The 25,036-nt window shown below is 40.3% G+C and overlaps 2 protein-coding genes across 9 annotated transcripts in view; both read right to left on the bottom strand.

Moving 5' to 3' along the window:
- The window catches only part of FLRT2 (fibronectin leucine rich transmembrane protein 2), a 111,086-nt gene that overhangs the window by 24,995 nt on the left and 61,055 nt on the right, over positions 1-25,036 (bottom strand). The window contains exon 2 of one of the 8 annotated variants that reach the window (XR_005557703.1): positions 24,277-24,405. The exons of 6 other annotated variants lie outside the window; for them this stretch is intronic. The gene's annotated coding sequence lies outside the window, so the exon portion shown is untranslated. Of the gene's footprint in view, positions 1-24,276; positions 24,406-25,036 lie in introns of those variants that run through there. One more of the 8 variants, XR_005557704.1, reaches the window with a different exon arrangement.
- LOC120311711 lies at positions 4,724-12,092 on the bottom strand. Its single transcript, XM_039351532.1, has 2 exons — positions 11,673-12,092; positions 4,724-10,439 (listed from the first exon to the last, which is right to left on the bottom strand). Exon 2 carries the CDS (start codon positions 9,045-9,047, stop codon positions 7,632-7,634), a length of 1,416 nt encoding a protein of 471 aa, XP_039207466.1. The 5' UTR covers positions 9,048-10,439; positions 11,673-12,092; the 3' UTR covers positions 4,724-7,631.

Below are 25,036 nucleotides of genomic sequence, written 5' to 3' on the forward strand. Positions count from 1 at the left end.
AGAACAATTTGGACTGGACACCAGACAGGTGAAGAAGAAAAAAGAATATTGGAAGAATATCTGAAGGAGAGTGAAAAAGATGCAAAGTTTTATTCTTTGATGATATTTTGTTGTTGCTTGTTGCTATCTTCCTTGCTCATCACAGACCAAGCACACCTGCTGCAGGCTATATATGTTAGTTATGTGCCAATGAGGGTTTCCACTGAGAAATCACAAAGGCATACAGTAATCTTCACAAAATCAAAACAGTAGCTTCTCACCTACTTCTGCTCTGGGGTGTGCAGTTGCCAGCAGAACAAAGCTGGGGTAAAATAATTAACCCTCTTTTAAGGTGCTATGAGCCTGTTCTTCCACGCTCCCTTCAATATACATTAACTCCTTCCTATACATTAACTCACTTCCAGTTAGCATAATGGATACATTTAAACACAGGCTGTATAATATTTTACTGTCAACAGGTACTTCTCCTTCAGGAGTGATATACCTATATGACAACCATCTTTGGTTTATTTTAAAAGTACGTCAAGGATTCCCTTTCTTCCAGGCTTCAATTGAAAGAAACTGGTACACCATGTTGGGCATGACAGCATAAAAACCAGCCATGCAGATAATATCCATTCATGTCTTTTGCAGAGAGAAACTCCTGGGGATATTCATATTTTAATTATGGCTGCCTGCAACTGTGTTATCTGAACACAGTCAATATTTCATTTGCCCCTGTGACAAAACAGTTTTTCCCATCCTGATGCTCTCCAGATGTATTTAAATGTGGGGTAGACAGAACCACCACCAGATGGATCCGTAGCTGGCTGACCGGCCGTACTCAGCGAGTGGTCCTCAATGGAACTGCATCTATATGGAGGGAAGTGTGTAGTGGGGTGCCCCAGGGCTCTGTTCTTGGCCCAGTGCTCTTCAACATCTTCATCAACGATTTGGATGAAGGGATAGATGGGAACTCATCAAAATTGCAGACAACACCAAGCTGGCAGGAATAGCCAACACTCCAGAAGACAGGCTTAAGATACAGAAGGATCTGGACAGACTTGAACACTGGGCACTAACTAACAAAATGAAATTCAATGGTGAAAAAAGCAAGGTTCTACATTTAGGCAAGAAAACCAAATGCACAAGTACAGCATAGGTGGCACCATGCTCAATAGTAGTAACTGTGAGAGGGACCTCGGAGTCCTAGTAGACAATCACTTAAATATGAGCCAGCAGTGTGCGGCAGCTGCCAAAAAGGCCAACACAGTGCTAGGCTGCATTAACAGAGGGATAGAATCAAGATCACGTGAAGTATTAATACCAATCTTCAATGCCTTGGTAAGGCCACACTTGGAATACTGCATCCAGTTTTGGTCACCACGATGTAAAAAAGATGTTGAGACTCTAGAAAGAGTACAGAGAAGAGCAACAAAGATGATTAGGGGACTGGAGGCTAAAACATATAAGGAACGGTTGCTAGAATTGGGTATGTCTAGTTTAACGAAGAGAAGGACAAGGGTGGACATGATAGCAGTATTCCAATATCTCAGGGGCTGCCATAAAGAAGAGGGAATTAAGCTATTTTCCAAAGCACCTGAAGGCAGGACAAGAAGCAACGGGTGGAAACTAATCAAGGAGAGAAGCAACTAGAACTAAGGAGAAACTTCCTGACAGTGAGAACAATTAATCAGTGGAACAGCCTGCCTCCAGAAGCAGTAAATGCTCCAACACTGGAAGTTTTTAAGAAGAGACTGGACAGCCATTTGTCCGAAATGGTGTAGGGTTTCCTGCCCGAGCAGGGGGTTGGACTAGATGACCTCCAAGGTCCTTTCCAACTTTATTACTATTACTATATTACTAAATCAGTGTTGACTCTTAGGAACTACACAGATTATTTTCCTCCATGACAATTTTCCCCTATAGCAATTGTAATCTAAATACACCTGGAGAATTATACCAGGTTATGGGAGGCTCACCTATACTGAATGTCTGTCTCACAACATTCTTAAGTCTGTTACAAGCAGACTTTGTGCTAAAACCACTCCACTTTGGACATCTAAAAATCCACATTCTGGTATGGGATGGGGATACTTGACTTACCTTGCCTATAGCCCTACAAAGTTCCTGTTCTCCTTTCTTTATTTTCTTGTGCCAATCTTACAGTAATTCAATACAAGTACAAAGCAGGGAATGGAAATCACAGTGGGGTATTGACTGTAATGAAAGCTCTTGCTGAAGTCCCTCTGTTTCCTGGAATAGCGCAAATGGATGGTGTGATTTATAAGGTTAAAATAAAACGACAGTACCATTGTCCTGGATGCTGTACTATAGACATCCAGAGAAAGGTAACATTATCAGCACAAATGATGCGAATGAAAGTAAAATCTCCTTCAAATTGTGTTTTCTCTTGGGGACTTCATAGACTCATCAATGTACTTTTTTGGCAACAGTGCAGGTGTGGTTTGCCATTATTTTCTCTTAAAATTTTGGTATTCCTTGAGAGTCTCCCATGAAAGTAACAACCAGGGCCAATTTTGCTTAGCTCCTGGGTGCAGACAAGGTCACCTAAATCCTACCACATTGTGAAGCACAACACTCTTTGCTTCTCATGTTTTAAATTATTAATAATGGTTTCTCTTAGTTCAAAGGGCAGATCACATAAAGACACTGCTTGACTGCCATCAGTCCATAGACTTCCATGAACATTGAGGTGTTCTGGACCAGTTGCAAAAATAAGGTCACAGAGAACCATACCCCAGAATCAATCTGACATAGGATTAGAGCCATGGAGTAAAAAAGAAATGTAATTAGTAAATGATTTGCTATAAACACTTAGGTAAAAATATAGAAGTATTTTTTTAAAAAAGTATAAAACTCCCTCCCTACCAAACAGTGTATCCCATCTGATTATGACATGCCTTCACAGCTCCATATTATCAGGCCCTATATGTTGAATATCTGCACAGGGAAAACCTGGTCAGGGAAAAATTTTCCATTCATATCTTAAGTGTGTGCATCTTCAAAGAGGAAGCCTCATTGAGTATCATGAACTGATGACATTTTAATGTTCAGATTCCTTCTGAACAAAGATAAAGTTGAATAAATTAAGAGTATTGGTCAAGTGGTTCATTTTGTTCACAATCAATAATTATGTTTTATCCACCACACTGAATCAGTTGCATATCTACTTCTGTACTTTCTTCCTACTCCCCTCCCCTGTGATCTATTTAAGTTCTTTCCTGACACAAATCTATTTTTAGATTGGCTTTTGGAAACTCTGTAAAATGCCATTTTCTCTGATGATATACATACATTTGCTATGGTTTTTGTTAATGGTGAAAAATATTTCTCAGAAAGGGATTCTAAAAGTTCAATAAGATATACAGTTCAAAGGCAATGTTCTAGGAGTGTCTGAAATATGCATCTCCTATACTCCTTCAGGCAAATCTGTCTGGACCATAAAGATCAAAGAGATAGGAATGCCTCATAAGAGATATTACATATAGTTTCCAATAAACTGCTATAGTTTTTTATGAGGCATCTTGCAAATTCTCCTGCAACACACACACATTTATTGCAGGAATATAAACTTGCAAATGTAAAGCAGACTTTGAATCTTACCGATAAAAATTGATAGCTGAAATCCTGAATATTTTTTTTTAAAAAATGAGTATCAATGGATTGGAGGCAGGTTGAGAAGATACATAGCTACATACTTATCAATGCTTTTTTATCTTCTCAGAAAAGTTTATTTCAGATTTTATTCAAGAGGAAAGATTGATTTATGTTCATAAAGCAATTATGTCTTGTCTTGTAAGGAGTAACACAAAGAATAGACTGAAATCCATCGCAGGAGCATACAATAACATCAGTTCAGATTAAAATCTAATTCTAATCACTTCCTGAAGTACTGAAGCTACAGTTTAATTTGTTAAAAGCAATCATCCCACAATCTGTCACCATCTAGATGAGCTGGATTATAATTTCCAGTCTCCCTTTGTGAATTCAGTTATGACTGTATTAATGGGGTATTATCAGAGCTGAAATCCAAAAGATCTGAATGGCATTATGATAGGAAAAATATTATGATAATTTCTCAAAGACATACTTGTTTACTCCTTCAACTGAGGATACAGATTCTACACTAAGGAAAGTATATGTTCATATAGTTCATACATTACTTCTGATTCTGAACATCTCATATGTGGCAATTCCATTCTTTATTGTAAAGTTGAAGTATTCTTCTAGAATGATTAAGTATTCTTATTCCTCAGATGGTTCTACTTATCTTTCACTTTGATTATTCACTTCCCTGTTTCTTCAGAATATCATTTTAGTTAAGCAAGGCCAATCACAGGAAATAATTATTCCTTTGCTTTTAGTCAAGGACTTGCTGATTTATGATTTGGTGACTTTTAGCCACTACTTACTGTAACTATTTGTACTGTTGACATTGTCACACCTAAGGCTTGAGTCTTTTGGAGAAATGGGGTAGTCTAGCTTTGGGAGAGAGAATATTCAGCATCCATGTCAAGGCTTCCTGCTACGTGACCAGAGTCAATTGCATCAACAATTTATTTATTTATTTATTTATGAGACTTATATACCGCTTTAAGTGCAAGCACTCTCTAAGCGGTGTACACCAGTAAGCAATGTATATATATATTTACATTACCCCCAACAATCTGGGTCCTCATTTTACCTACCTCGGAAGGATGGAAGGCTGAGTCAACCTTGAGCCGGTGAGATTTGAACCGCTGACCTGCTGAATACAGTCAGCTAAAGTGGCCTGCAGTATTGCACTCTAACTGCTGCGCCACCTCGGCTACAATGGCCTACAACTCAAAATTGTATATGAACTTTTTGATAAATAAAACTTTTTGTCACCTGTACAGTATCAAGAGATTGAACCTTATCAAAATTAGCTGAAAATATAAGAAACCAAAGATTGAAAAAAAATTCTTCTGGATAATACTCAGTTTGCATATTATGTATGTTTCTTACGAACTATAGATTTGCGGGAAAATTTTATTTAAAAAATATTTCCATTAAAAACAAGCCCATTGTCTTTAAATGTTAGAGGGATTCTTTAAAGACCCAAATAACAAAAACAGATAAAAGGTTTAGTCACTTCTAAAGGATACTTTAGTATTTAACTTGCTATTCAAAATGAGCATTTAGCCTGAAGATTCAACTAGTGAAGCAATGCCCCATCACATAGTCTATAAAATCTAACAACCCTCATTTGATCTTATTTGATGAAAAGATAAAATATGACTATACATTAGAAAGAGCTTTCTCTCAAAAAGGGTTGGTTGAAATCATACTGTGACATTCTTCAAGCACCATTTACAAAGACAATGACTGTATGCGTAAATATGATAACAGGTATAAATACACACACACTACTGACAATATGGATGTTAAAGCTCTCCTTTTTTTTCTTCAATAAATATCTATTAACAGATAAGAGTCAAGGATGTCCTTGAAGGCAAAAATCCCACTTAACATAGGTAAACCACACAATTGCTCCACATTCAATTCTTTTCCTAAAACATACAGGCAATGTTGACTTGCAGTGCACATGGGAACTGCAAAATGTGTTTGACATTAGAAGGTGCTGAAAGGTTCTTTTTGTTTGATGGCCTGTAAAACCTTGGAGAGATAACCAATGAGCCAGGATGATCCTAGCAATCATGAAAGAAGGGTAGTAAACTGAATAATCTCTGAAAACAAACTATATTGTAAGGGCCCCCAGCAGCTGCTGAACACAGTTTAACTCTCTGTTGCTTCATTTCTCTTGACTCCAGACATGGTGACAGGCACAATCTCTGGGTTTCTGATCATTTACTGGTGGAACCAGGGCTTTTTTTCTCACAGAACGCCCAGAACAGACTTCCAGCACCTTTTTTGGATGGAACCTTGTAGAGTAGGCAAGGTGGAACTACAAGGAAAACAAGCAGCCCACACAGTCCTGATAAACAGTGGCTCTTTGATGGAGTCTTTCTGATAATATTGACCCCCTCAATGGTTATTTTCAATACATAATGCAATCCCAAAGGGACGTTGTCTTACCTGAATGCCTTTTCTCAGCATGATGATGTAGCATCCATCGGTGGGTAATCTCAGCCTTCCTGCTCAGTTGAGACTAAGTCAGAATTTTAGCCACGCATCCCTTGGGTGGTGCCTTTCCCAGTTTTGATGAGGTGAAGCATCCATGACAAAGTCTGACACAATGGCTCCTCCTGTAACTGCACCTGCCTAGACTGCCTGTTAAGGGTGGGTGTGGATGCTACATCATCATGCTGAGAAAAGGTGTTCAGGTAAGACAACGCCCCTTCTCCAGCATGATGAATATAGCATCCACCACCGGTGGGACATACCAAAGCCACCCATGTCTCTACGGGGAGGAAAAGTCTAGGCATGTATCCCTTGTGAGGAAACTACCTGCTGTAAGACCCTTCTACCAAATGAGGCATCCGCTGCAGCAAACTTATCAAGTTTGTAATGCCTTATAAATGAAGAGGGAGATGACCAGGTCGCTGCCTTACAGATCTCCTCAACAGAAGCCTGTAGACCAGGCTGCTGATGTGGCTGCGCTGCACGTAGAATGAGCGGTGATTTTTGTAGGCACCGGGATCTATAGGTGTGAGCGATGCAAGCCCTGATCCATCTTCCAATGGTTGAAGATGATACCTTCTTACCCATGGAAGAGGGCTGGAAAGACACAAACAGGGCCTCCGACTTGCAAAAAGTGCCAGTCCACTTAACATAGTGGTGCAGAGCCCTGTGCATGTCTAACTTATGCCACAACCTCTCCAGATGATGTGACGGGTTGGGACAAAAGTCTGGAAACATCAAATCTTGAGACCTATGAAACCAGGTATTGACTTTCGGAATGAAAGAAGAGTCCAATCTAAGGACCACTCTGTCATCCAGAAACATACACAGGTCACTTCTAACCAAGAGCATGGCCAGTTATGAAATGTCCATTGCCGATGTGATGGCTACCAGAAAGGCAACCTTCAGAGAAAGGAAGTGAAGAGAGCAAGACCGGATGGGCTCAAACGGTGACGACATGAGGGCCTGTAACACCCTTAGTAAGTCCCATGAAGGATAGCAATGCACCGCAGGAGGCTTAGCGTTAACCGCCCCTTTTAAAAAGGCAGCAACTGCAGGGTGCTGTGATAATGGGACTAGATTGTCACACATGAGAACTGTTGACAAGGCCGCAACCTGTCCGCGGATGGTACTATGTGATAGACCTTTATTCAGGCTCTCCAAAAGGTAATCTAATATGTCAGAAATGGTGACCGCCAACGGTCTAAGATTTTGTGTAGTACACCACGTGCAGAAATTCTTCCACGTGGCATCATAGATTCTATTGGTCGATGGCTGGCTTGGGTTATGGAGATCACCCCAGATGAATAGGACTGCTTGGTTAAACTGTTCCGCTCAAGTGCCAAGCAGCTAGTTGAAGCCACTGGGGGTCTGGGTGTTGAAGTCTCCCTTGACTGAGAGAGATGCAGCCCGGCAGAATCTTCCACGGTGGGGAGAAAGACAAATCCATGAGGTTGGCAAACCACAGTCGCCTTGGCCAGTGTGGAACAACTAAGATAACTTCCGCCTGTTCTTGAAGAAGCTTGTCACTGGTATCGGGGAAGAGGAGGAAATGAATAAAGGAGCCCTTTGGGCCACTTGCTGCAGACAGCATCCGTTCCCTCCACCCCTGGTGATGGAAACCTTGTGAAGTACCTGGGTAGTTGGGAATTTGTAGGGGAGGTGAACAGATCCACTTGTGGTTGTCCAAATCTGATCAAGATCTCCTTGAACAGGGCTGGGTCCAGGCGCCACTCCGAGTGGTCGACTGTGGCCCTGCTCAGTGAGTCGGCTTGACGATTCGCTTCCCCAGATATGTGCTCCACACTGATAGATTCCAGGTTGGACTCTGCCCACAGACCCAGGTCCAGGGCCTCCAATGCCACGACCGAGTCCCTCCTTGTTTGTTGACATGGGCCTTGGCTGCTATGTTGTCCGTCAGTGTAAGAAAGTGTTTTCCCGCCACAAGAGTGGAAAATTGATGGAGTGCCAGATGGATTGCTCTGAGTTCCAGCCAATTGATGTTGTGCAATAAATCTGACTGGGACCATTGACCTTGTGCCATGTGAGTCTGTAGGTGGGCGCCCCAGCTGAACAGGCTGGCATCTGTAGTCAAGGTGAGTCTGGAAGTCTCCTTGAATAGGGATCCCTTGTTCATTGCTGACGACATCCACCACAGAAGAGACAACAGTGTGTGATGTGGAACTCTCACCTTCCTTGAGGAAGCACTCACATTCCTTTTCTGAAAAGGAAGAAGAAATCACTGGAGGGCTCTGGAATGTAGTCTGGCCCACGGAATGATCCCCAGACAGGAAACCATCTTCCCCAACAGCTGAGACAGCTGGAACAGTGGAACCACCTTCTCTCTCCGTATCTTGTGGACAAATGACTTGATACTGTCTTTGCACTCCTATGAGAGGTAAACCTTGCAAAGATTTGAGTCTATTATTGCTCCTAGGTGAAAGAGGCGAGTTGAAGGTGTTGTGTGACTCTTCTTGAAATTCATGGAAAATCCATTCTCCTGAAGAGTATTGATTGTTATTTGAAGGTCTGATTGGGCGGAACAGAAAGAACTGGATTGGATAATTATACCATCCAGGTAACATTGCACACGCACCAGAATTAATCTGAGATGGGCTGCCAAGACTGCCAATATCTTTGTGAATACCCGAGGGGCCGATGAAAGCCCAAAGGGTAGAGCCCTGTACTGATAATGCCAGTGCACGTAACAAAACCGGAGGAATCTGTGGTGTTGTGGGAGGATAGGGACGTAGAGGTATGCCTCTGTCAGGTCTAAAGAAGAGAGGAAATCCCCTTTTGTGATACTGGCCAGAATGGATTTGAGGGACTGCATCTTGAACCTCCTGTAGGTTAGGAAGTAATTGAGTCCCTTTAAATCCAGTATGGCCCTCCAACCACCCGAAGCCTTGGGGACCACTAACAGAATGGAGTAAAATCCCCATCCTCTCTGTTCCCGAGGTACTGGTTCTATGGCTTCTATTTCTAACAGATGGGATATGGCCGTGGATACCAACTCGGCCTTGTTTGAATTTCTTGAGGTGGGACACTGAAGAAATCAGTCTGGAGGGGTGGTTATAAATTCTAGAGCGAGACCATATCTTATGGTCTCCCTTACCCAAGAGTCATTGGTGGTAACCTCCCAAGTGTCGCTGAACAGTATTAAGTGAACCCCCTATGGGAGGGACCACCTTGGCATCACTTGGACCCCCTGTAAGGGTGACTCCCGGAACCTTGAAAGGGACACTTAGATTGGAACTGACCCTTGGTTCCCGGATTTTGGCGGTCCTGCTGTCGATCCTGTCTGGAGGAGAAGGATCGGGAAACTCTGGTCCATTCCCAGGACTGTCTGGCCCAAAAGGGCTGCCTCCTCTCCCAGGAACCTCCGGCACAAAAGGCCTGCCTGCGGAATTCCTGCTGGGGCCTTTTGTCCAGCCTCTTAGAGGGATGCACAAGGATCTTGCGCTTATCCTTCCCCTCTATAAGGTATGGTTCTAGAATAGGGCCGAACAGCTTTGTACCGCTGTACATGTCTGTTGATAGGCGCTACTTGGATTTTAAATCTGCCCTCCGCTGTTTCAACCACAGCAATCTGTGGGATGAAACAGTGGGCGCAACAGATCTGGCGGAATACCTGGCAGAATGGAGAGATGCATCTGCCATATATTCTACATATATTCTACATATATTCTATGTTCTTTGTCTTGGCCTTTTTCTTTCCCCCCGCGTCCAATTCAGAAGATCTGCGCTTTTTTGTGTAGGGAGAACATCAGAGCCCTGCGATGTCTGAGGAGTTGCACTGTCCGCCATCGCATACTGGATATTCCGGGTAGGAGATGTCCAGGAATGGGGAAAAACAACATGCAGATCTGGTTATCAGAGAGGGAGGTTCCCGCGCTCTGATGAACCACGATGGCAAACAGCCAGACAGTTCACTAGAACTGCCTGTCAAGGCCCTGCAGGCACAGTGCCGTGAACTAATAGGAAGGTGGATTCTAAATAAAACCCCTCAGAGGACAATACAAAGGAAGAGACTTTGTGAAGAATATGTGATCAATAGTGAAATCCAAAATGGCGGGCGCACCCCCTTCGTCAGCTATTTTCTCTGATCAAGAGAGAAATGTGCAAGGAGAACTTGAGTAATCCCCCCTGAAAACCTGGCACAGCAGGCTATTTTTTTTGTAGAATCAGGCCCAATCGCACCGCTATGGCACGTGAGGGCCTTCAAAATGGTGACGCCTGTTGCTGCAATTCAAAATGGTGACCTGAAGTCTCCTCATCGCCCAAAATGGCGGTGCAATAACGACCAATCCAGCCATCTATTTGGGTCATTCAGCCTGAAAAAGGATCAGAGGGAGCTGAAATTAGTAAGGGCTACCTTCCCCTTCAATTATAAGGCCAAACAACTTGCGTTTTGTAGCGCAGCCTCAGCTGTGATCTGGATCCTCGTGCACCGGCAGAGACCTCGTGGCCACAAGATTGATGAAACAAAACTGCCCAACCGAGCCGCGCTTCCGGGAATCCCCGAGCAACAAATAAAAGTGCCGATTTCTGCGCTAAACAGCTGATCCGTCCTGAAATCCTTAACGATCCGGCGTGGCTGAAAAACGGCCCGGAGAGAGCCTGAAAGGGCCCTTTAGGACCTAAAAGGCACCTAAGCTGCCTCTGAGCTCCCTTAAACCAAATAAACTTTGGCTAACAAATATCAAATAAACTAATATCTAATCCTAAAATGCAAGCTACCAACAACAAATCTAATAAATCTCTCTTTTTAACTAGCCTAACTGAGGAGCCAAACAAAGTTGTGTCCTACTGAGCTGAGACTAAGTCAAAAACTGGAAAAGGCACCACCCAAGGGAGGCGTGGCTAAAATTCTGACTTAGTCTCAAATGAGCAGGAAGGCTGAGATTACCCACCGGTGGATGCTACATTCATCATACTGGAGAACATAATCTTTTGCCTAGAATGAATTGTGCTTAACAAAAACCACTCTGCTGTCTTTTGCATTGTGACTCTCACAAATCAAAGTTGCACCCCTTGCTGCAGAAGCCTGTTCATGATGTGTCATTTGGAAACAGAGTATTCCTTTGATTCATAATGGTTCAGTGCTGCACTTCTAAGTGTTTTTCTTTTCCTTGAACATTAAAGCAAGTAACCTTAGCAGGATCCCTTAGATTGCAGAACTGGGTCTATGTTTTTGTTGTTCTCCTTGTTATTAACAAAACCCAGTTATTTTGCCAAGATAGTATCAAAAGAAAAGTATTAGAAAATGGCCTCCTGCACCTTTCTATCTTATCTTTCAAAGTTCAGACAGATGCTCTGATCAAAATGAATTTAAGGCAGAAAGTTCCTTCCTCTCCAAGTTATTCATAGTATTGCTGCCTAAGTTAACCATACCGTGTAACTATGGTACACCAAATATCTTTCCAAATATGAGCTTAGAATCTACTAAGAAAATAAGCAAAAATGATTAAGATAGGGAAAAATATCCCAGAAATCAAAGTGGTACATCTTAAGAATATTCTTTGTTGCTACAATGAAGATTTACAAGAACTGATAAACTACAGTACCTTCCAGACAAACGCTCCACAATCCACCCCAACTCTATTCATGTGCCCTTCGGATGAAAGAATCATGTGCCCTTCGGATGAAAGAATCCTCAGCTATGGCCAGTCATGTGGAAGTTGAAACTATAGAATACCAATTTAGAGAAAACAGCACTTTGATAATGTTCTTGCATTTTGTAGTCATAATCATTATGGCAAATATGTCACAGGATTAAAAAAAAAAAGGAAAGCCATGGGTTATAATCATACGCTGATGTATTTTCTTCAGAACAAACTCTTCAGTTTCATCAGTCAGAAAGGTAGCTGTTCCAAACTAAGTAGATTCAAGACTGGAATAATAAGTAGTGTCCCCTTTAGTGTTTTATCAAAAGAAAGGAAAATCAGATAAAAAATATTAGTTTGATTGGTTAGTAAAAAAAAATGTGTGTGTGTGTGCGTGTGTGTGTGAGAGAGAGAAAGAGAGAGAGAGAGAGAGAGAGAGAGAGAGAGAGAGAGAGAGAGAGAGAGAGAGAGAGAGAGAGAGAGAGAGAGAGAGAGAGATGGTATAAAGTCCTCAAACTCTGGGATGAATTTAAAACAGAGTTCGAGGACTTTATACCATTACACAAATATGCCTGGGATTCACATTTTTATAGTTATTAGGGATGTGTGTGTGATATATATATATATATATATATATATATATATATATATATATATATATATATATATCCTTAATATCATTAAAAATTCAAATCCTGGGTAAAACCATACGATAAAAACAAATAAATATGAATACCAGGATAAAATTAAACTAAAAATATTTAATAACATGCCGAGCTTTCAGTCAGCACTACTAACACCATCAGAGCTTAAAAATAGGTCAATGGGAGTCTCTTTTTATAGTACTGGCCGGTTTTGCACACGGCTCCTGGACCTAGTCATCGGTCCATCCAATGATCCTAATTGTTTGATTCCTAGGAAATGCGCATTGGCTGTTTTTTTGACATTCCTTAAGGTTGCCGTTCCATTGTTCACTTCCCTTCCTCCAGTCTCCCCCTTTATACATTGTCCATTATCCCACCACTGGTTCCCAAAGTTACCGTTTTCCTTTCCCCCCTTTTTTGGCCATTCACTTCCTTCATATGTGTCCAGTTGTTAACTCCCACCCTGTTGAGTCTTGGGCTTGCTGTTCTTTCCTCCCCCTTCCTTTCAATCATCCTTCTCATGTTTCCCATGCTCATGCACCCTGGTCTTTAATCTTTTAGACATCTCCCCAATATAGTTGCTGGGGCAATCCTTGCAGTTAATCCTGTATACTACTGATGATTTTTCCTCATTGGGGAGGAATCTTTGGGGTGCATGACTCTGGAGTGTAACATCTGGTCTGGTTTGTAGGCCACCTTTATGTTGTAGGGGCCATTCGAACACGCTTGGCAGACGGCACTGAAAAGGCACGCATATGCGCAGAAACAGTGGGGCGAAGGAGCAGGAGGATGGAATTAAACATACAGTACATTGACAGCCCCATAAAGAGAGAACGGATACGATCCCGAGTGAGGAGAGAAAACGAACCAGAACGTTGGATGCAATGCAACAGTTGGAGTGATACGAACAAAGTGAATGTCAAAAAAGGGGGGGAGGAAAAAACAGCTACTCCAGAAACCAATGAAGACGTGGCGGATGGCTACGGAAACATGGGAAGGACAGTTGAAAGAAAAAGGGGAGAGGAAGGAACAGCAAGCCCAAGACTCAATAGGGTGGAGGCAAACAACAAAACCAGGAGGACGGAATTAAACGTACAGCACATTGACAGCCCCATAGAGAGAGAAAGGACGCGATCCAGTGTGAGGAGAGGGAAGGAATTAGAATGTGGAATGCAATGCAAAGGTCGGAGTGATATGAATAAAGCAAACATCAAAAAAAAGGAGGGGAGAAACAGCGACTCCAAAAAGCAATGAGTACATGGCGGATGAGCATGGAAACATGAGAAGGACGATTGAAAGGAAGGGGGAAGAAAGAACAGCAAGCCCAAGACTCAATAGGGTGGGAATTAACAACTGGACACATACGAAGGAAGTGAATGGCCAAAAAGGGGGGGAAGGAAAACAATAACTCCCATCGACCAGTTTTAAGCCCTGATGATGTTGGCAGTTGGCCGACGAAAGCTTGGCACTAGATACATACATACATACATACATACATACATACATACATACATACATACATATATCTCCAAAGGACAAGGCCTCCTTTGCCATGGTGAAATGGTACTGGAGCTTTCTAAAAGGTCAGATTATTAACTCTGCCCTTTCGAAAATGAAATGTTTTAAAGTCTTTCAGTGAATGCCAAAATTATCTTTACTGCCTTCTGAAAATCAGAAACAGAATGAGAAAAGTCATCAGTCTTTTAAAACTGCTTATTCTTCCTTTTAATTATTTTGTAAGTCTGGGGTTTATAATATAATTAGATCTTTAAAACACAGTTGATAAAAATAATACCAAAGTAAACCCCATTGTATTCAACATTAAAATTCAGCTCTGTAAATGACATAAACACAAGACAAAATGCCAGTTGTGTCAAATCTTACACAACAGAAAAACTTGTGCAAGATGATTGTTTCAAAACTTTTACACAATTTAGTCCCAAAACAAATGTGTAGAGGACACTAGTGTTAACAAAAACAGCTAAGAAAGGAAAGGATGTTGGCCCCAACAATTTCTTAAGAGCTTGTCATTCGGATACCCCAGTCAGTCTTGCTAATCCACAGCAAGCCATTCTAAGAAGCAAGATCTGGCATAGACTTTTCAAGTTTATTTTTGTCAAATGCCAATTCACACTTTAAGAGAAAGAGGTCTGTATTTTCTTCTGTGAACATTTCCACTAGTCAACTTCAGCCAATCCCTTGATAAAGGTATGTAGTAAATATGACTTGCTTGTCTTATTAAAACATTACATTGCAAAATACATGTCAAAAAACATAATGTGACACACACATACAAATATATTTAGTCTAATTTTGGAATGGTGATAGTGATTCAAGGGCAAAAGCTTAATTGTAAAGTTGGTATAACCAAATACACCTCTGATTGCATTGAAAATAACACACTTTAAAGTGACTTTTAAAATTTCTTTCTATAGGTTGTGAACTCTTTCCCAAATAATTTACAAGCTTTAGATGTGGTGAATCAACATACAGTATTTACATTTTTTTAAAAAATATATTTTGTATGCCACCCATCTCACCATCAAGTGACTCTGGGCAGCTCATGGCATCATAAATAACAGGATAGGCATAAGAAGGTTAGAAATATTAGAACATTTGATATTAAAAATTAAAACATTGAAATTAATAATAGTAATAATAGATAAATAATAATAGATAAAAAGAACGAAAACAGAAATGGGATGAAGATGGGATGAAATCCTCATTAAAACTACTATCCACATCCCGAAAGGAGGTGAATTTACCGTCCTTCTGTTCTTAAGCCTGAACCAAATGTTCACTATGGATATTTGTCTCTATTATTTCTCTGCTGTATCTAATTGAAGAACTATTCCCTGCATGGATGTCCTCTTCTAGTTTCCAAGCCCTCAAATATATATGGTTAAATGATTGTCATAGCTACATTATTTGCATTCTGGCATTGCCAGCTGTTACTATGCTGAGTGCATTCTTCTGTGACTACAGGAAGAAAATGTGAAGGATGAATGAAAACATTTAACTTCTTAACTGGATATGTGTCAGTGTTCTAATATGATAGGCATTTGTTTCAGCGCACTGGGCCAGCTTTTCAGCTTCATGCTTTCCTAATTCATTCCACATCACTGTCTAGGAAAGAATTTTTGACTTGATAAAAATTATGCACTATCTTGACTTCAGAATATTAAAATGGGCAGGGAATAGATGGCTCGTGATTGGTAAAAGGTTCATATTTCAGTGCACTGTTCATAGTTTAGTTTATAATAATCATTCAATATTTTTGTAAACAATTCAATTTATTCAGTGAGAAAAGTAAGTGTGAAACTCATTATAGTTTTTATGTAGCACACACAGAAGAGAACATGTGTCATAATCAACACTAAAACCTAAAATATTAGGGAAGCTGGATATAATTCCAATTCAGCAACAGAGAACGAAATTTTAAAATAAGAGGCAATTTGAAATCACACCCTTATTTGTTGCATTCACTTTATAAGTCACCTAATTGGAAGACTTAAAGTGACATAAAGAAATTTAAAAACACATCATGTCCTGCCAGAAAAGCCAAGTCTGAAAAGAGTAAGGTTAGAGACTTCAGGGAAAATGCTATTCCTGAGGGGAGACCTGGCAATATTTCTTCAATGACATATGCCATGGACGAAGAACTTGTTTTAAAGAAATGATTTGGCCTTAGCGGATAGCAAACTGCATGTCTAATGATATGATTTTGTGTTCTAATTTTCAGAGTGGGCGAAAATTAAGGGTTAAAATTATTGCCATAATCTGTTTTGGCTCAGTCCACCAAAGGGTTACTAGGGTATCTAATGATATCACTGGAAAGGACAGTGGAAAGTTTGGGGGGAAAGATTTCAATGCAAATGAGGTAGTTAAACGCAGCTGATATTTATTTAATGTAAATGCTTTCATTCCTATTCCCAAACTGGCAGAGGTGGTGGGTGGGGACACACCAAATACAAAAAACAGCATGAAGAAAGGAAAGTAATACAGTTCTGTTCTGGAACTGAACATTGGAAATGGTGAATTCAAGTTACTATCATTCAGAAATCATCCCAGATTAGATGTTGGTGGAACTGCACAAGAAGCATTTTTACTTAGTCTAGGCAGAGAATTATGTTTGTATTTTTCCCCCGTTTTCATTCATTGTGTAGGAAGGAAATCAAATTTTCCCACCACATATTCTTCCCACCATAATCAGGACAATATTTTCAAAATCACATAATCGAATCAATTCTAGACAAAGATCAAAATGCAATGGAAAATGTCAATGTAATTGGGTGAATGTTGAGTATAACAATGTATGAGGGTAATTTGGAAATAAATCTCCATTTGAGCATGTGTGAGAAATAGGCGGGGATAGCAACGCCTGTCCTATGGCGCCATGCACAGTAATTCAACAGATAGTGAGGAGCAGAAGGAGAAGGTTGTGTTGCAGTTGACTCGTCTGCTAGATCAATTGAAAATGAAACTGTTTTTTTAAATGACTTTGACGATGACAGTGTGCTTCATAATGCTGTTACAAGATGGCTTCATTCCCAGGCAGGAGATTTTTTTGCAGAAGGAATTTCAAACCTTGTAAGATGTTATGAAAAGTCTCTCAATCTGAATGGCGATTATGACGAAAAGTAATGTGATGTTGCAGTCTTCTAATGTGTATAATAAAACGTCTGTACTGTATCTGCGAGTGTCTGTCATTGATAACCAAATGGAGGTTTATTTCCGAATTGCCCTCATAATAAGAGTTGGAAGAAACCTTGGAGAGCTTCTAATCTAACTCTCTGCACAAGCAAGAGACTCTATATACATTGGACAAATGGCTGTCCAATCTCTTCTTAAATACTTCCAATGATGGCACACTTACAATTTCTGGAGGCAAGTCATTCCACTGATTGTTTTCACTGCCAGGAAATTTCTTCTTACTTCTAGGTTGCTTCTCTTTGATAAGTTTCCAAATGTTACTTTTTGTCCTGCCCTCAGTAGTCAACGTCCTTCTCTCTGTGGAAGCCCCTCAAATATTGGAAGACTGCTATCAAGTCACCCCTAGTCCTTCTCTTTGCTTGACTAGACATACCCAGTTCCTACAACCATTCACTGCAGATTTTATCTTCCAATCCCTTAATCATCTTTGTTGCTCTTCTCTGCAGAGTCTAAACATCTTTTTTGTGTTGTGGTGACCAAAACTGAATGCAGTATTCCGGTATTTGTCCTTGTTTATCTAAGATCTCTTTAGTCAAAATGAAAAAAAAAAAGTCTCATTTCCCAAAGGGATTACCAGTTTTCAATCAACAAATGCCAAATAAATGGAAAACCACATCTCAACAGGGTACATGATTACAAAGCGCTGTCTCTTGAAATGTCGGCTAAGTGCGCCCTTTCCAGGAACAGAGGGCATATAAAGGGCCCCTAGAAAAGACAATGTCTGTGCCTCCGACAGCTGATTTTGTATATTGTATATTGCAGGGATCCCCAACCCCTGGTCTGTGGACCAGTACCGGGCAGCGGCATGCTAGCAACCAGGCTGCACAAACAAGCAAAGCCCCATCTGTGAGATGCAGGCAGCACACAAAAACAAGCATCCTCCGGTCCGTCGAAAAACTACAGAACCGGTCCCTGATGTCCAAAAGATTGGGGACCTCTGTTATATTGCATTCACAGAGTAAACTGCTCATATTCAAGCAATTGTGCACATTCTTTATTCCTGATTTGAAAATTAACAAGGAAAGATTTCTTTCCAACAACTGGATTAAAAAAATTCTGCTTTTTAAGTTTCATTCAAAAGATAGAGAATTCCACAAAAATTCTCATGGGTGGAAGGTGGTACTCTTACACTAAGTGATAAGACAGCGAAGTGCACAATGTCTGAGTGTGTCTATAGGAATGGTTTATCTTTCATTGTAAAATCACTTTTTCCCAGGAAATTGCAACATCCATGTATCGCTATGGGGCAGGCCCATCATTCAGAAATATTTGGAGATATTATTTTTCTCTAAAGAAAATAAGGCCAAAAAAACCCTACAAAGTTGGTAGAGAATTTTGAAATGTCATTTTTGCTTACCTGTAGCTCCAGTTGTCACACCCGGCCCTTACATGATATAGCAGTATGTGTGTGTGTGTGTGTGTGTGTGTGTGTGTGTGTGTATGTGTGCATGCACGTGCACGCACACACACATACACGCACATATATACAGGTAGTCCTTGACTTACAACATTTCATTTAGTGACCATTCAAAGTTACAACGGCATTGAAAAAACGTATGACTTATAATTTTTCACACTTACAACCATTGCGGCATACCCACGGTCATATGATTTACATTCAGATGCTTGGCAACTGACTCTCCTTTATGATGGTTGCAGTGTCCTGGGGTCATGTGATCAGCTTGTGCAGTCTTCTGAGAAGCAAAGTCAATGGAGAAGCCAGATTCACTTAACAACCGTGTTACTAACTTAATAATGCAGCAATTCACTTAAAAAACGTGGTAAGAAAGGCTATAAAATGGGGCAAAACTCACTTAACAAAATTCTCACTTAGCTACATAAATGTTGGGCTCAATTGTGGTTGTAAGTTGAGAACTATCTGTACATACACATACGTATACACACACACACACACACAATTTTATAATTTTTATTTATTTATTAAAAGATTTATATGGCTCTCCATTTTAAACATCTCTGGGTAGGGACATTTAGTCCCTAACAAACTACATCTCAGAAAAGAAAATGCAATAAAATCACATCATTAATGCAAATGCATGAAACAGTGGAATATTCTTGAAAACCAGGAAAAGAAAATTTGTCTCTGATTTCATTCCTAAATAACCAGTTAAGAACTAACATAACCTCTGTGAAAAAGGACAATATTACTGCTAGCAGGACTGGGATTCAACAGAGCAGTGATTGCTCAGTACTTTACATTTCCTTTCTTTTACTAGTAGAGTATTTTTCCCTGCAATAAATGGACTGTTAAAAGAAATGAATCCAATTCTGCAGTAAAGCCGTTCTTTAACAGCCTAAGCAATTTAACAATCCTTTCTGACACCTTTGCCTTAATTCTGCTGTCATATTCCCTGGGTCAGTACAACCTGGCCATTTGTAGCTAGGCAGAAATTATGTAACAAAGATGATTTGCAAGAAGATATAGCACAGCACAGCACCTTCATTTTTCGTATCGGGGAAAAAAAAACAACCTACCCTACTTTTGAATTATGCAATGAAAATGTTTCCCTTCACTGGATTTCTTCAAACACAAGGCTGTTAACTGCCTGTCAGTGATGCTAATTTGGGAATCAGGCACTGTGCATGGAGTCAAATTCACTGTCTTACTAGCCCCACCCAGCTTGCTGATTCTGTTTTGCCAGTGTTTTTGCTAGCATTTATTTGCAATTTTCCAGGAAGTTGATGTATAAGATTGTGTAGTGACACTAATTTCTTTATGAATGAATACGTGTAGGACTGCATTGTTAATTTCTGATTCTATTTCATTCTTCCTATACCTTTCAGAAATCAGTACAGGTAGTCTCCTTGGTTAACAAACATTTGTTCAGTGACGGCCTGAAGTTATGATGGCACTGAACAAATGGAAATTATGGCAATTGCAGTGTCCCCATGATCAAAATTAGGGTGCTTGGCAGGCTGCCCACTTTTACAATTGCAGGTGCACTTCAAATCCCCTGCATCCATTTTTCTCCCCCCCCCCCCATCTCTTCCCTTTTGCCATCCTGCACTCCCTGTAGAAGCCTCTCAAAGGACCAGCAATTGCCTTGGTGGATGTGCCTCAGCAGTAGCAAGAGAAAGAAGATGATGGTCAACAGTGAGCGGCAGAGGGAAGTGGCAGAATACCAGGTGGTTAAAGGAGCAGAGATGGAGAGGAGCAGGGTGAGTGGGGAGGGACTTAAAGGAGAGGCAAATATGGCAGGATAGAAGAGCGAGGTCCTCGCCTAACAACAGCACCAACCTGGCCCAACAACTGCAACCAGGAATATCAGAACTGCTGTTGTAAGTGGTCTGGTCACATGATATTTCACTTGATGATTGTACCACTTAGCAATGGAAATTCTGATCCCAATTAAGATCACTGAGAAAGGACTATGTGTACATGAAAGTAGACATGAGGGCATACACATCCCCTCTGTAGCCAATAGCCATATAATTTTAACATTACAAATTTACAGAATCAGGCATTGTGACTTTATGATCCTCTCTGTGGTAAGGACGGATGCTTGATTAAAACAACAGCAACAACAAAAGGCCAGTTGATGTCCACTAGTCTTCCAACTAAGAAGCCTAGTTCCTAGATAGCTGTTTATAATACATTTCAGATTACTATATCATCTCCAGGATATTTTTTTGGATACTACTAGTAGGGAACATTCTTATAGTGGTATAACCCTTTCTTTAAAACAACCTTTAACTAAATTTCCCTCTTCAATAAAATGAGGAACAGTGTATAATCTATATGGAAGTTGCAATTTAACATGTCTGGAAAATTACTGCATTGGAGAAGGCCACCTTATACACTTTATGAGTGATGTATACCTATAATGAGTTTCAGTGAAATGCAAATAGTTGTCAGTTTAACATTATTTATCAGCTAAAAAGCCAACGCTTCATAAACTAGATGTTTTTTAGCTGTTGATAAAGACTACCTGCTTCCTATTTATTTCCATATCAGAATTGGAATTTAATGGTCCCAAAATGTTCAATTCCTAATTGGTAGGATTGAAGTACTCTTAAATTTCAACACAATTATCAAGGTTTATGCAGTATATTAAGTAATGTCATAATTGGGCTTTTTATTATAATAATTATTATTGCCATCTTCCTTATACTTTCTGACAAACTGTTAGCAAGAGACAGTATCCTTGAATGCTTAAATGGTTACTCTAAAGATAACTGTTATCATATTCTTTCTGGTCATGAAAAGCCTCGCAATCCAGTAACTAAGCACTGGAGCATCCTGAAATCAAATGGCCCTTTCCAGTTCATGAATGAAGCAGGAGTGATTTTAAGAATTACTTGAGGACTGGCCAATAAGGCAATGAAGTCAAGTTACTGAGTGACTTTCGAAGAGCATTGTTAGCTAAGGAAACTGCCATAATCTGTGTTAGATTTTCTATAGGCAACAGGATAGCTAATACAATATTATTAACTCTTAGATCAATTTTGCTTGTGTGTTTAGGGGGATGGGATGGGAACAGAAAGCTACTAACAAATGTTCCAGCTAGCGAGGAAACTTAATAATTTTACATGCAGCACCAAAATCACTTTGTATAGCTCTTGGATCTCTAGTCAGCATCTTCTTCTTCTTCATGTGCCATATCCATTATTGGACATTGGCGATCATGTTGGCGATCCTGTTTTTATCAGCAGCCGCATGAAAAAGTGCTGCTGAGTTTTGTCCAAACCAGTCCCTCAGATTTTGAAGCCATGATGTTCTTCTTCTGCCTGGACCTCTTTTGCCTTCAATCTTTCCCTGGAGGATTAAATGGAGTATGCCGTATTTTGCTGGGTGTCGCATCACATGTCCAAAATATTCTAGTTTTCGATTTTTAATTGTTTTGATGATTTCCTGTTGTGATTCTGTGCCAGCCTGTGCTCCCAACAGCTGAGGAATCTGAGGAGGCGGCGGAGGAGGCATTTGAAGGGCCATCAGGGGCAAAGGGAGGCTCTGATGAATTACAGGATTCACGGTATGATGCAGAGCCTGGGCCCTTCAGTCGTGTTCCTGATGAAGCTCAGCTGTGTGAGGAGAATGAGTCAGACTCGGAGGACTCACACCTGATGGACATGCTAATTGATGCACGCACACGTCGTCAATTAGCGAGAGTAAATCAGCAGCAGTCAATACAGCAACTCCAGGGTAAAAGGAGAAGGCACTGAGAGGCAACGCCTTGGGACTGCTGTATAAAAGGAGGAGGTGTGGGTGGTGCTGGTTACTGAAGGCAACCATTTGCAAAGTACTTCTTTGGATCCTGGTCTGTTCGTCTTGCTTGTGACTACTCTTCTGTTTGCATCGTGTTTCCTGTAGACTATTTCCTTCATTTTGGATTGAGTTTTGCTGTTTGTGTTTTGGACTATTTGGCAGGTTTGTCACCCATATTAAAAGGGGTTTGTTTTGTTTTAAAGTCTCCAGCCTATTTTATCAACAGGGGTTTGGTCCTTGTGTCTTTAACAAGGATGGCTATAGGCTGGGATAGAACATTTCCCTTGGCTTTCCCAGGCGGCTTATAACCTCCTCATTTCTGATCTTGTCAACCGAGCTTATACATAACAGCCGCCTGTAAATCCACATTTCAAATGCTTCTAGTCTCTTCAGGTGGCCTTCTGTTAGAGACTAACTCTCTACTCCATAGAGCAGGATAGAAAAAAATATAACATCTGTCAAGCCTGATTTTCAGTCTTAGGCTTATGTCGTGACTGCAGAAGAGCCTTTTCATTTTGAAGAATGCTGTTCGAGCTTTCTCTATCCTTGTCTTTACTTCAGTGGTCATGTCCCAGCTTTCATGTAAATTAGAACAGAGGTGCATGATCCTTTCAACTTTTTCAAGTGATATTCCTTCTGAATTTATTGGTGGTAAATTAACGGGTTGTTTGCTGATGACCATTATCTTGGTTTTGAGGTGTTAAGCTTTAAGCCATATTTCTCAGATATTTCTGTGACTCTGTTGATGAGGAGCTGAAGGTCTTCATGCTTACTGGCAAGCAGAACTGTATTGTCAGCATATCTTAATTTGTTGATCCAAACACCATTTACTTTGATACCAGCATCGATGTTCTCCAGTGCCTGATTGAAGATTGACTCAGAGTAAATGTTGAACAACAGTGGAGATAGAATACATCCCTGTCTGACCCCTCTTCTTATTTCTGCATCAGCTGAGTATTTTTGGCCTAGTCTCACATTTTCTACCTAATGCCAATACAGATTCTTTATGATTTGGATGTCTTTGTCATCTAGTCCCCCTTGTTTCAGGATTTCTAATAGTTTGCTGTGTCTTATTTTATCAAAAGCTTTTTCAAAATCAATGAAACATATGTAAACACTGTGGGATTGACATCTCTACAACACTGTACAAGAACTTGAATGCTGAATAGTGCATCTCGTGTACCAAGATTGTTTCTGAAACTAAAATGTGTGTTACCTAGACGCTCTTCAATTTTGTTGTATATTCTTGTGTGAATTATTCTCAGGAATATTTTCAGGGCATGACTCATTAAGCTTATTGTTCTGTATTCAGTACACTTCTTTTCATTTATTTTTGGGGGGATTGTCACAAGATTGATTTTAGCCAATCATTTGGTATCTTTCCTGTTTCATATATCCAATATATATTCATATATATATTCATATATCTAGTCAGCATACAAAGACAAAAGCAGCTTTTACTTTGTGTCTGGGTCACCTTCATTTGTTAAAATATACATTTTGTTTAAAAATGATCTATCACCCATTCTCTCTCGCATGAAAAAGCATGCATTATGTACATAGTTCAATGTTATAATAGTCTCAAAATAGTTATTGTTGTGGCCTTTTTAAATATACAAGGCTATATAGCAGGGGTGTCAAACTGCAGGCCCACAGGCCGGACACATCACGCAAAAACCACGCCCAGCCCATTGCCAGCAATGGTAAAACTGTCCCGATACGTTGTGCAATGTCATGTGACATCGCGAGTTTGACAAGTCTGCTACATAGTATAGCACACGATGTAGAAAATTGCTTAAAGTTTTTTATTTCACACAGTAAGATATTTATTTATTTATTTATTTATTTATGAGACTTATATACCGCTTTAAGTGCAAGCACTCTCTAAGCGGTGTACACCAGTAAGCAATGTATATATATATATTTACATTACCCCCAACAATCTGGGTCCTCATTTTACCTACCTCGGAAGGATGGAAGGCTGAGTCAACCTTGAGCCGGTGAGATTTGAACCGCTGACCTGCTGAACACAGTCAGCTAAAGTGGCCTGCAGTACTGCACTCTAACTGCTGCGCCACCTCGGCTCTATATCAACGTTGACTGTCACCAGCTATGCAGTAGGAAAATGATCACAATCAGCATCAGAGTCATTTCACACATTATACAACAGCAAGCTCAGCAAGGTCCTAAACTTGTCGTAACCATGTCTAAGTTTTGTGTCAACAACTTCTCTAGTTGAGGATTTCCTGGAACTCCCCCCATCAAAGTACTAACCAACTCTACTTGTCTTTTAAAAAAAATAATTAAAAATCAGTAGGTGCTGCCATCTAGCTTTTCTAATAGGCTCAATATTTTTTTTATTTAAATCTTCTTTATAATTTTATAAGAAAAAGTTTGAAGGATTGCAAGAGCTCAAGTTCTACTTCTATTTTAGGGTGTGTGTGCATTATTAGCTAGAGTATAATGTGCCACTAGGTTTAAAGACAGTCTATAATTGCAGGCTAACTCTGCTGACTGGCTCAAGGCTGACTTCCAAGGTTGGTGAAATGAGGATATAAATTGTTGGGGGAAATATGCTGACTCTGTAAACCGCTTAGAAAGGGTTGTAAAGTACTGTGAAGAGGTAGATAAGTCTAAAGGCTATTGCTAAGTGCCAGCCTCACTGGCAGTCTTCTCACACATCAACAATAAACCAATCCCTGACATTCCTTCTGCTGCTTTTAAAAAGGAGGAAAATTTGA

This window comes from Crotalus tigris, unplaced genomic scaffold (assembly GCF_016545835.1).
Source record: "Crotalus tigris isolate CLP2741 ecotype Arizona unplaced genomic scaffold, ASM1654583v1 scf7180000018371.15429387391:27106975, whole genome shotgun sequence".
NCBI classification, from domain to species: domain Eukaryota; kingdom Metazoa; phylum Chordata; class Lepidosauria; order Squamata; family Viperidae; genus Crotalus; species Crotalus tigris.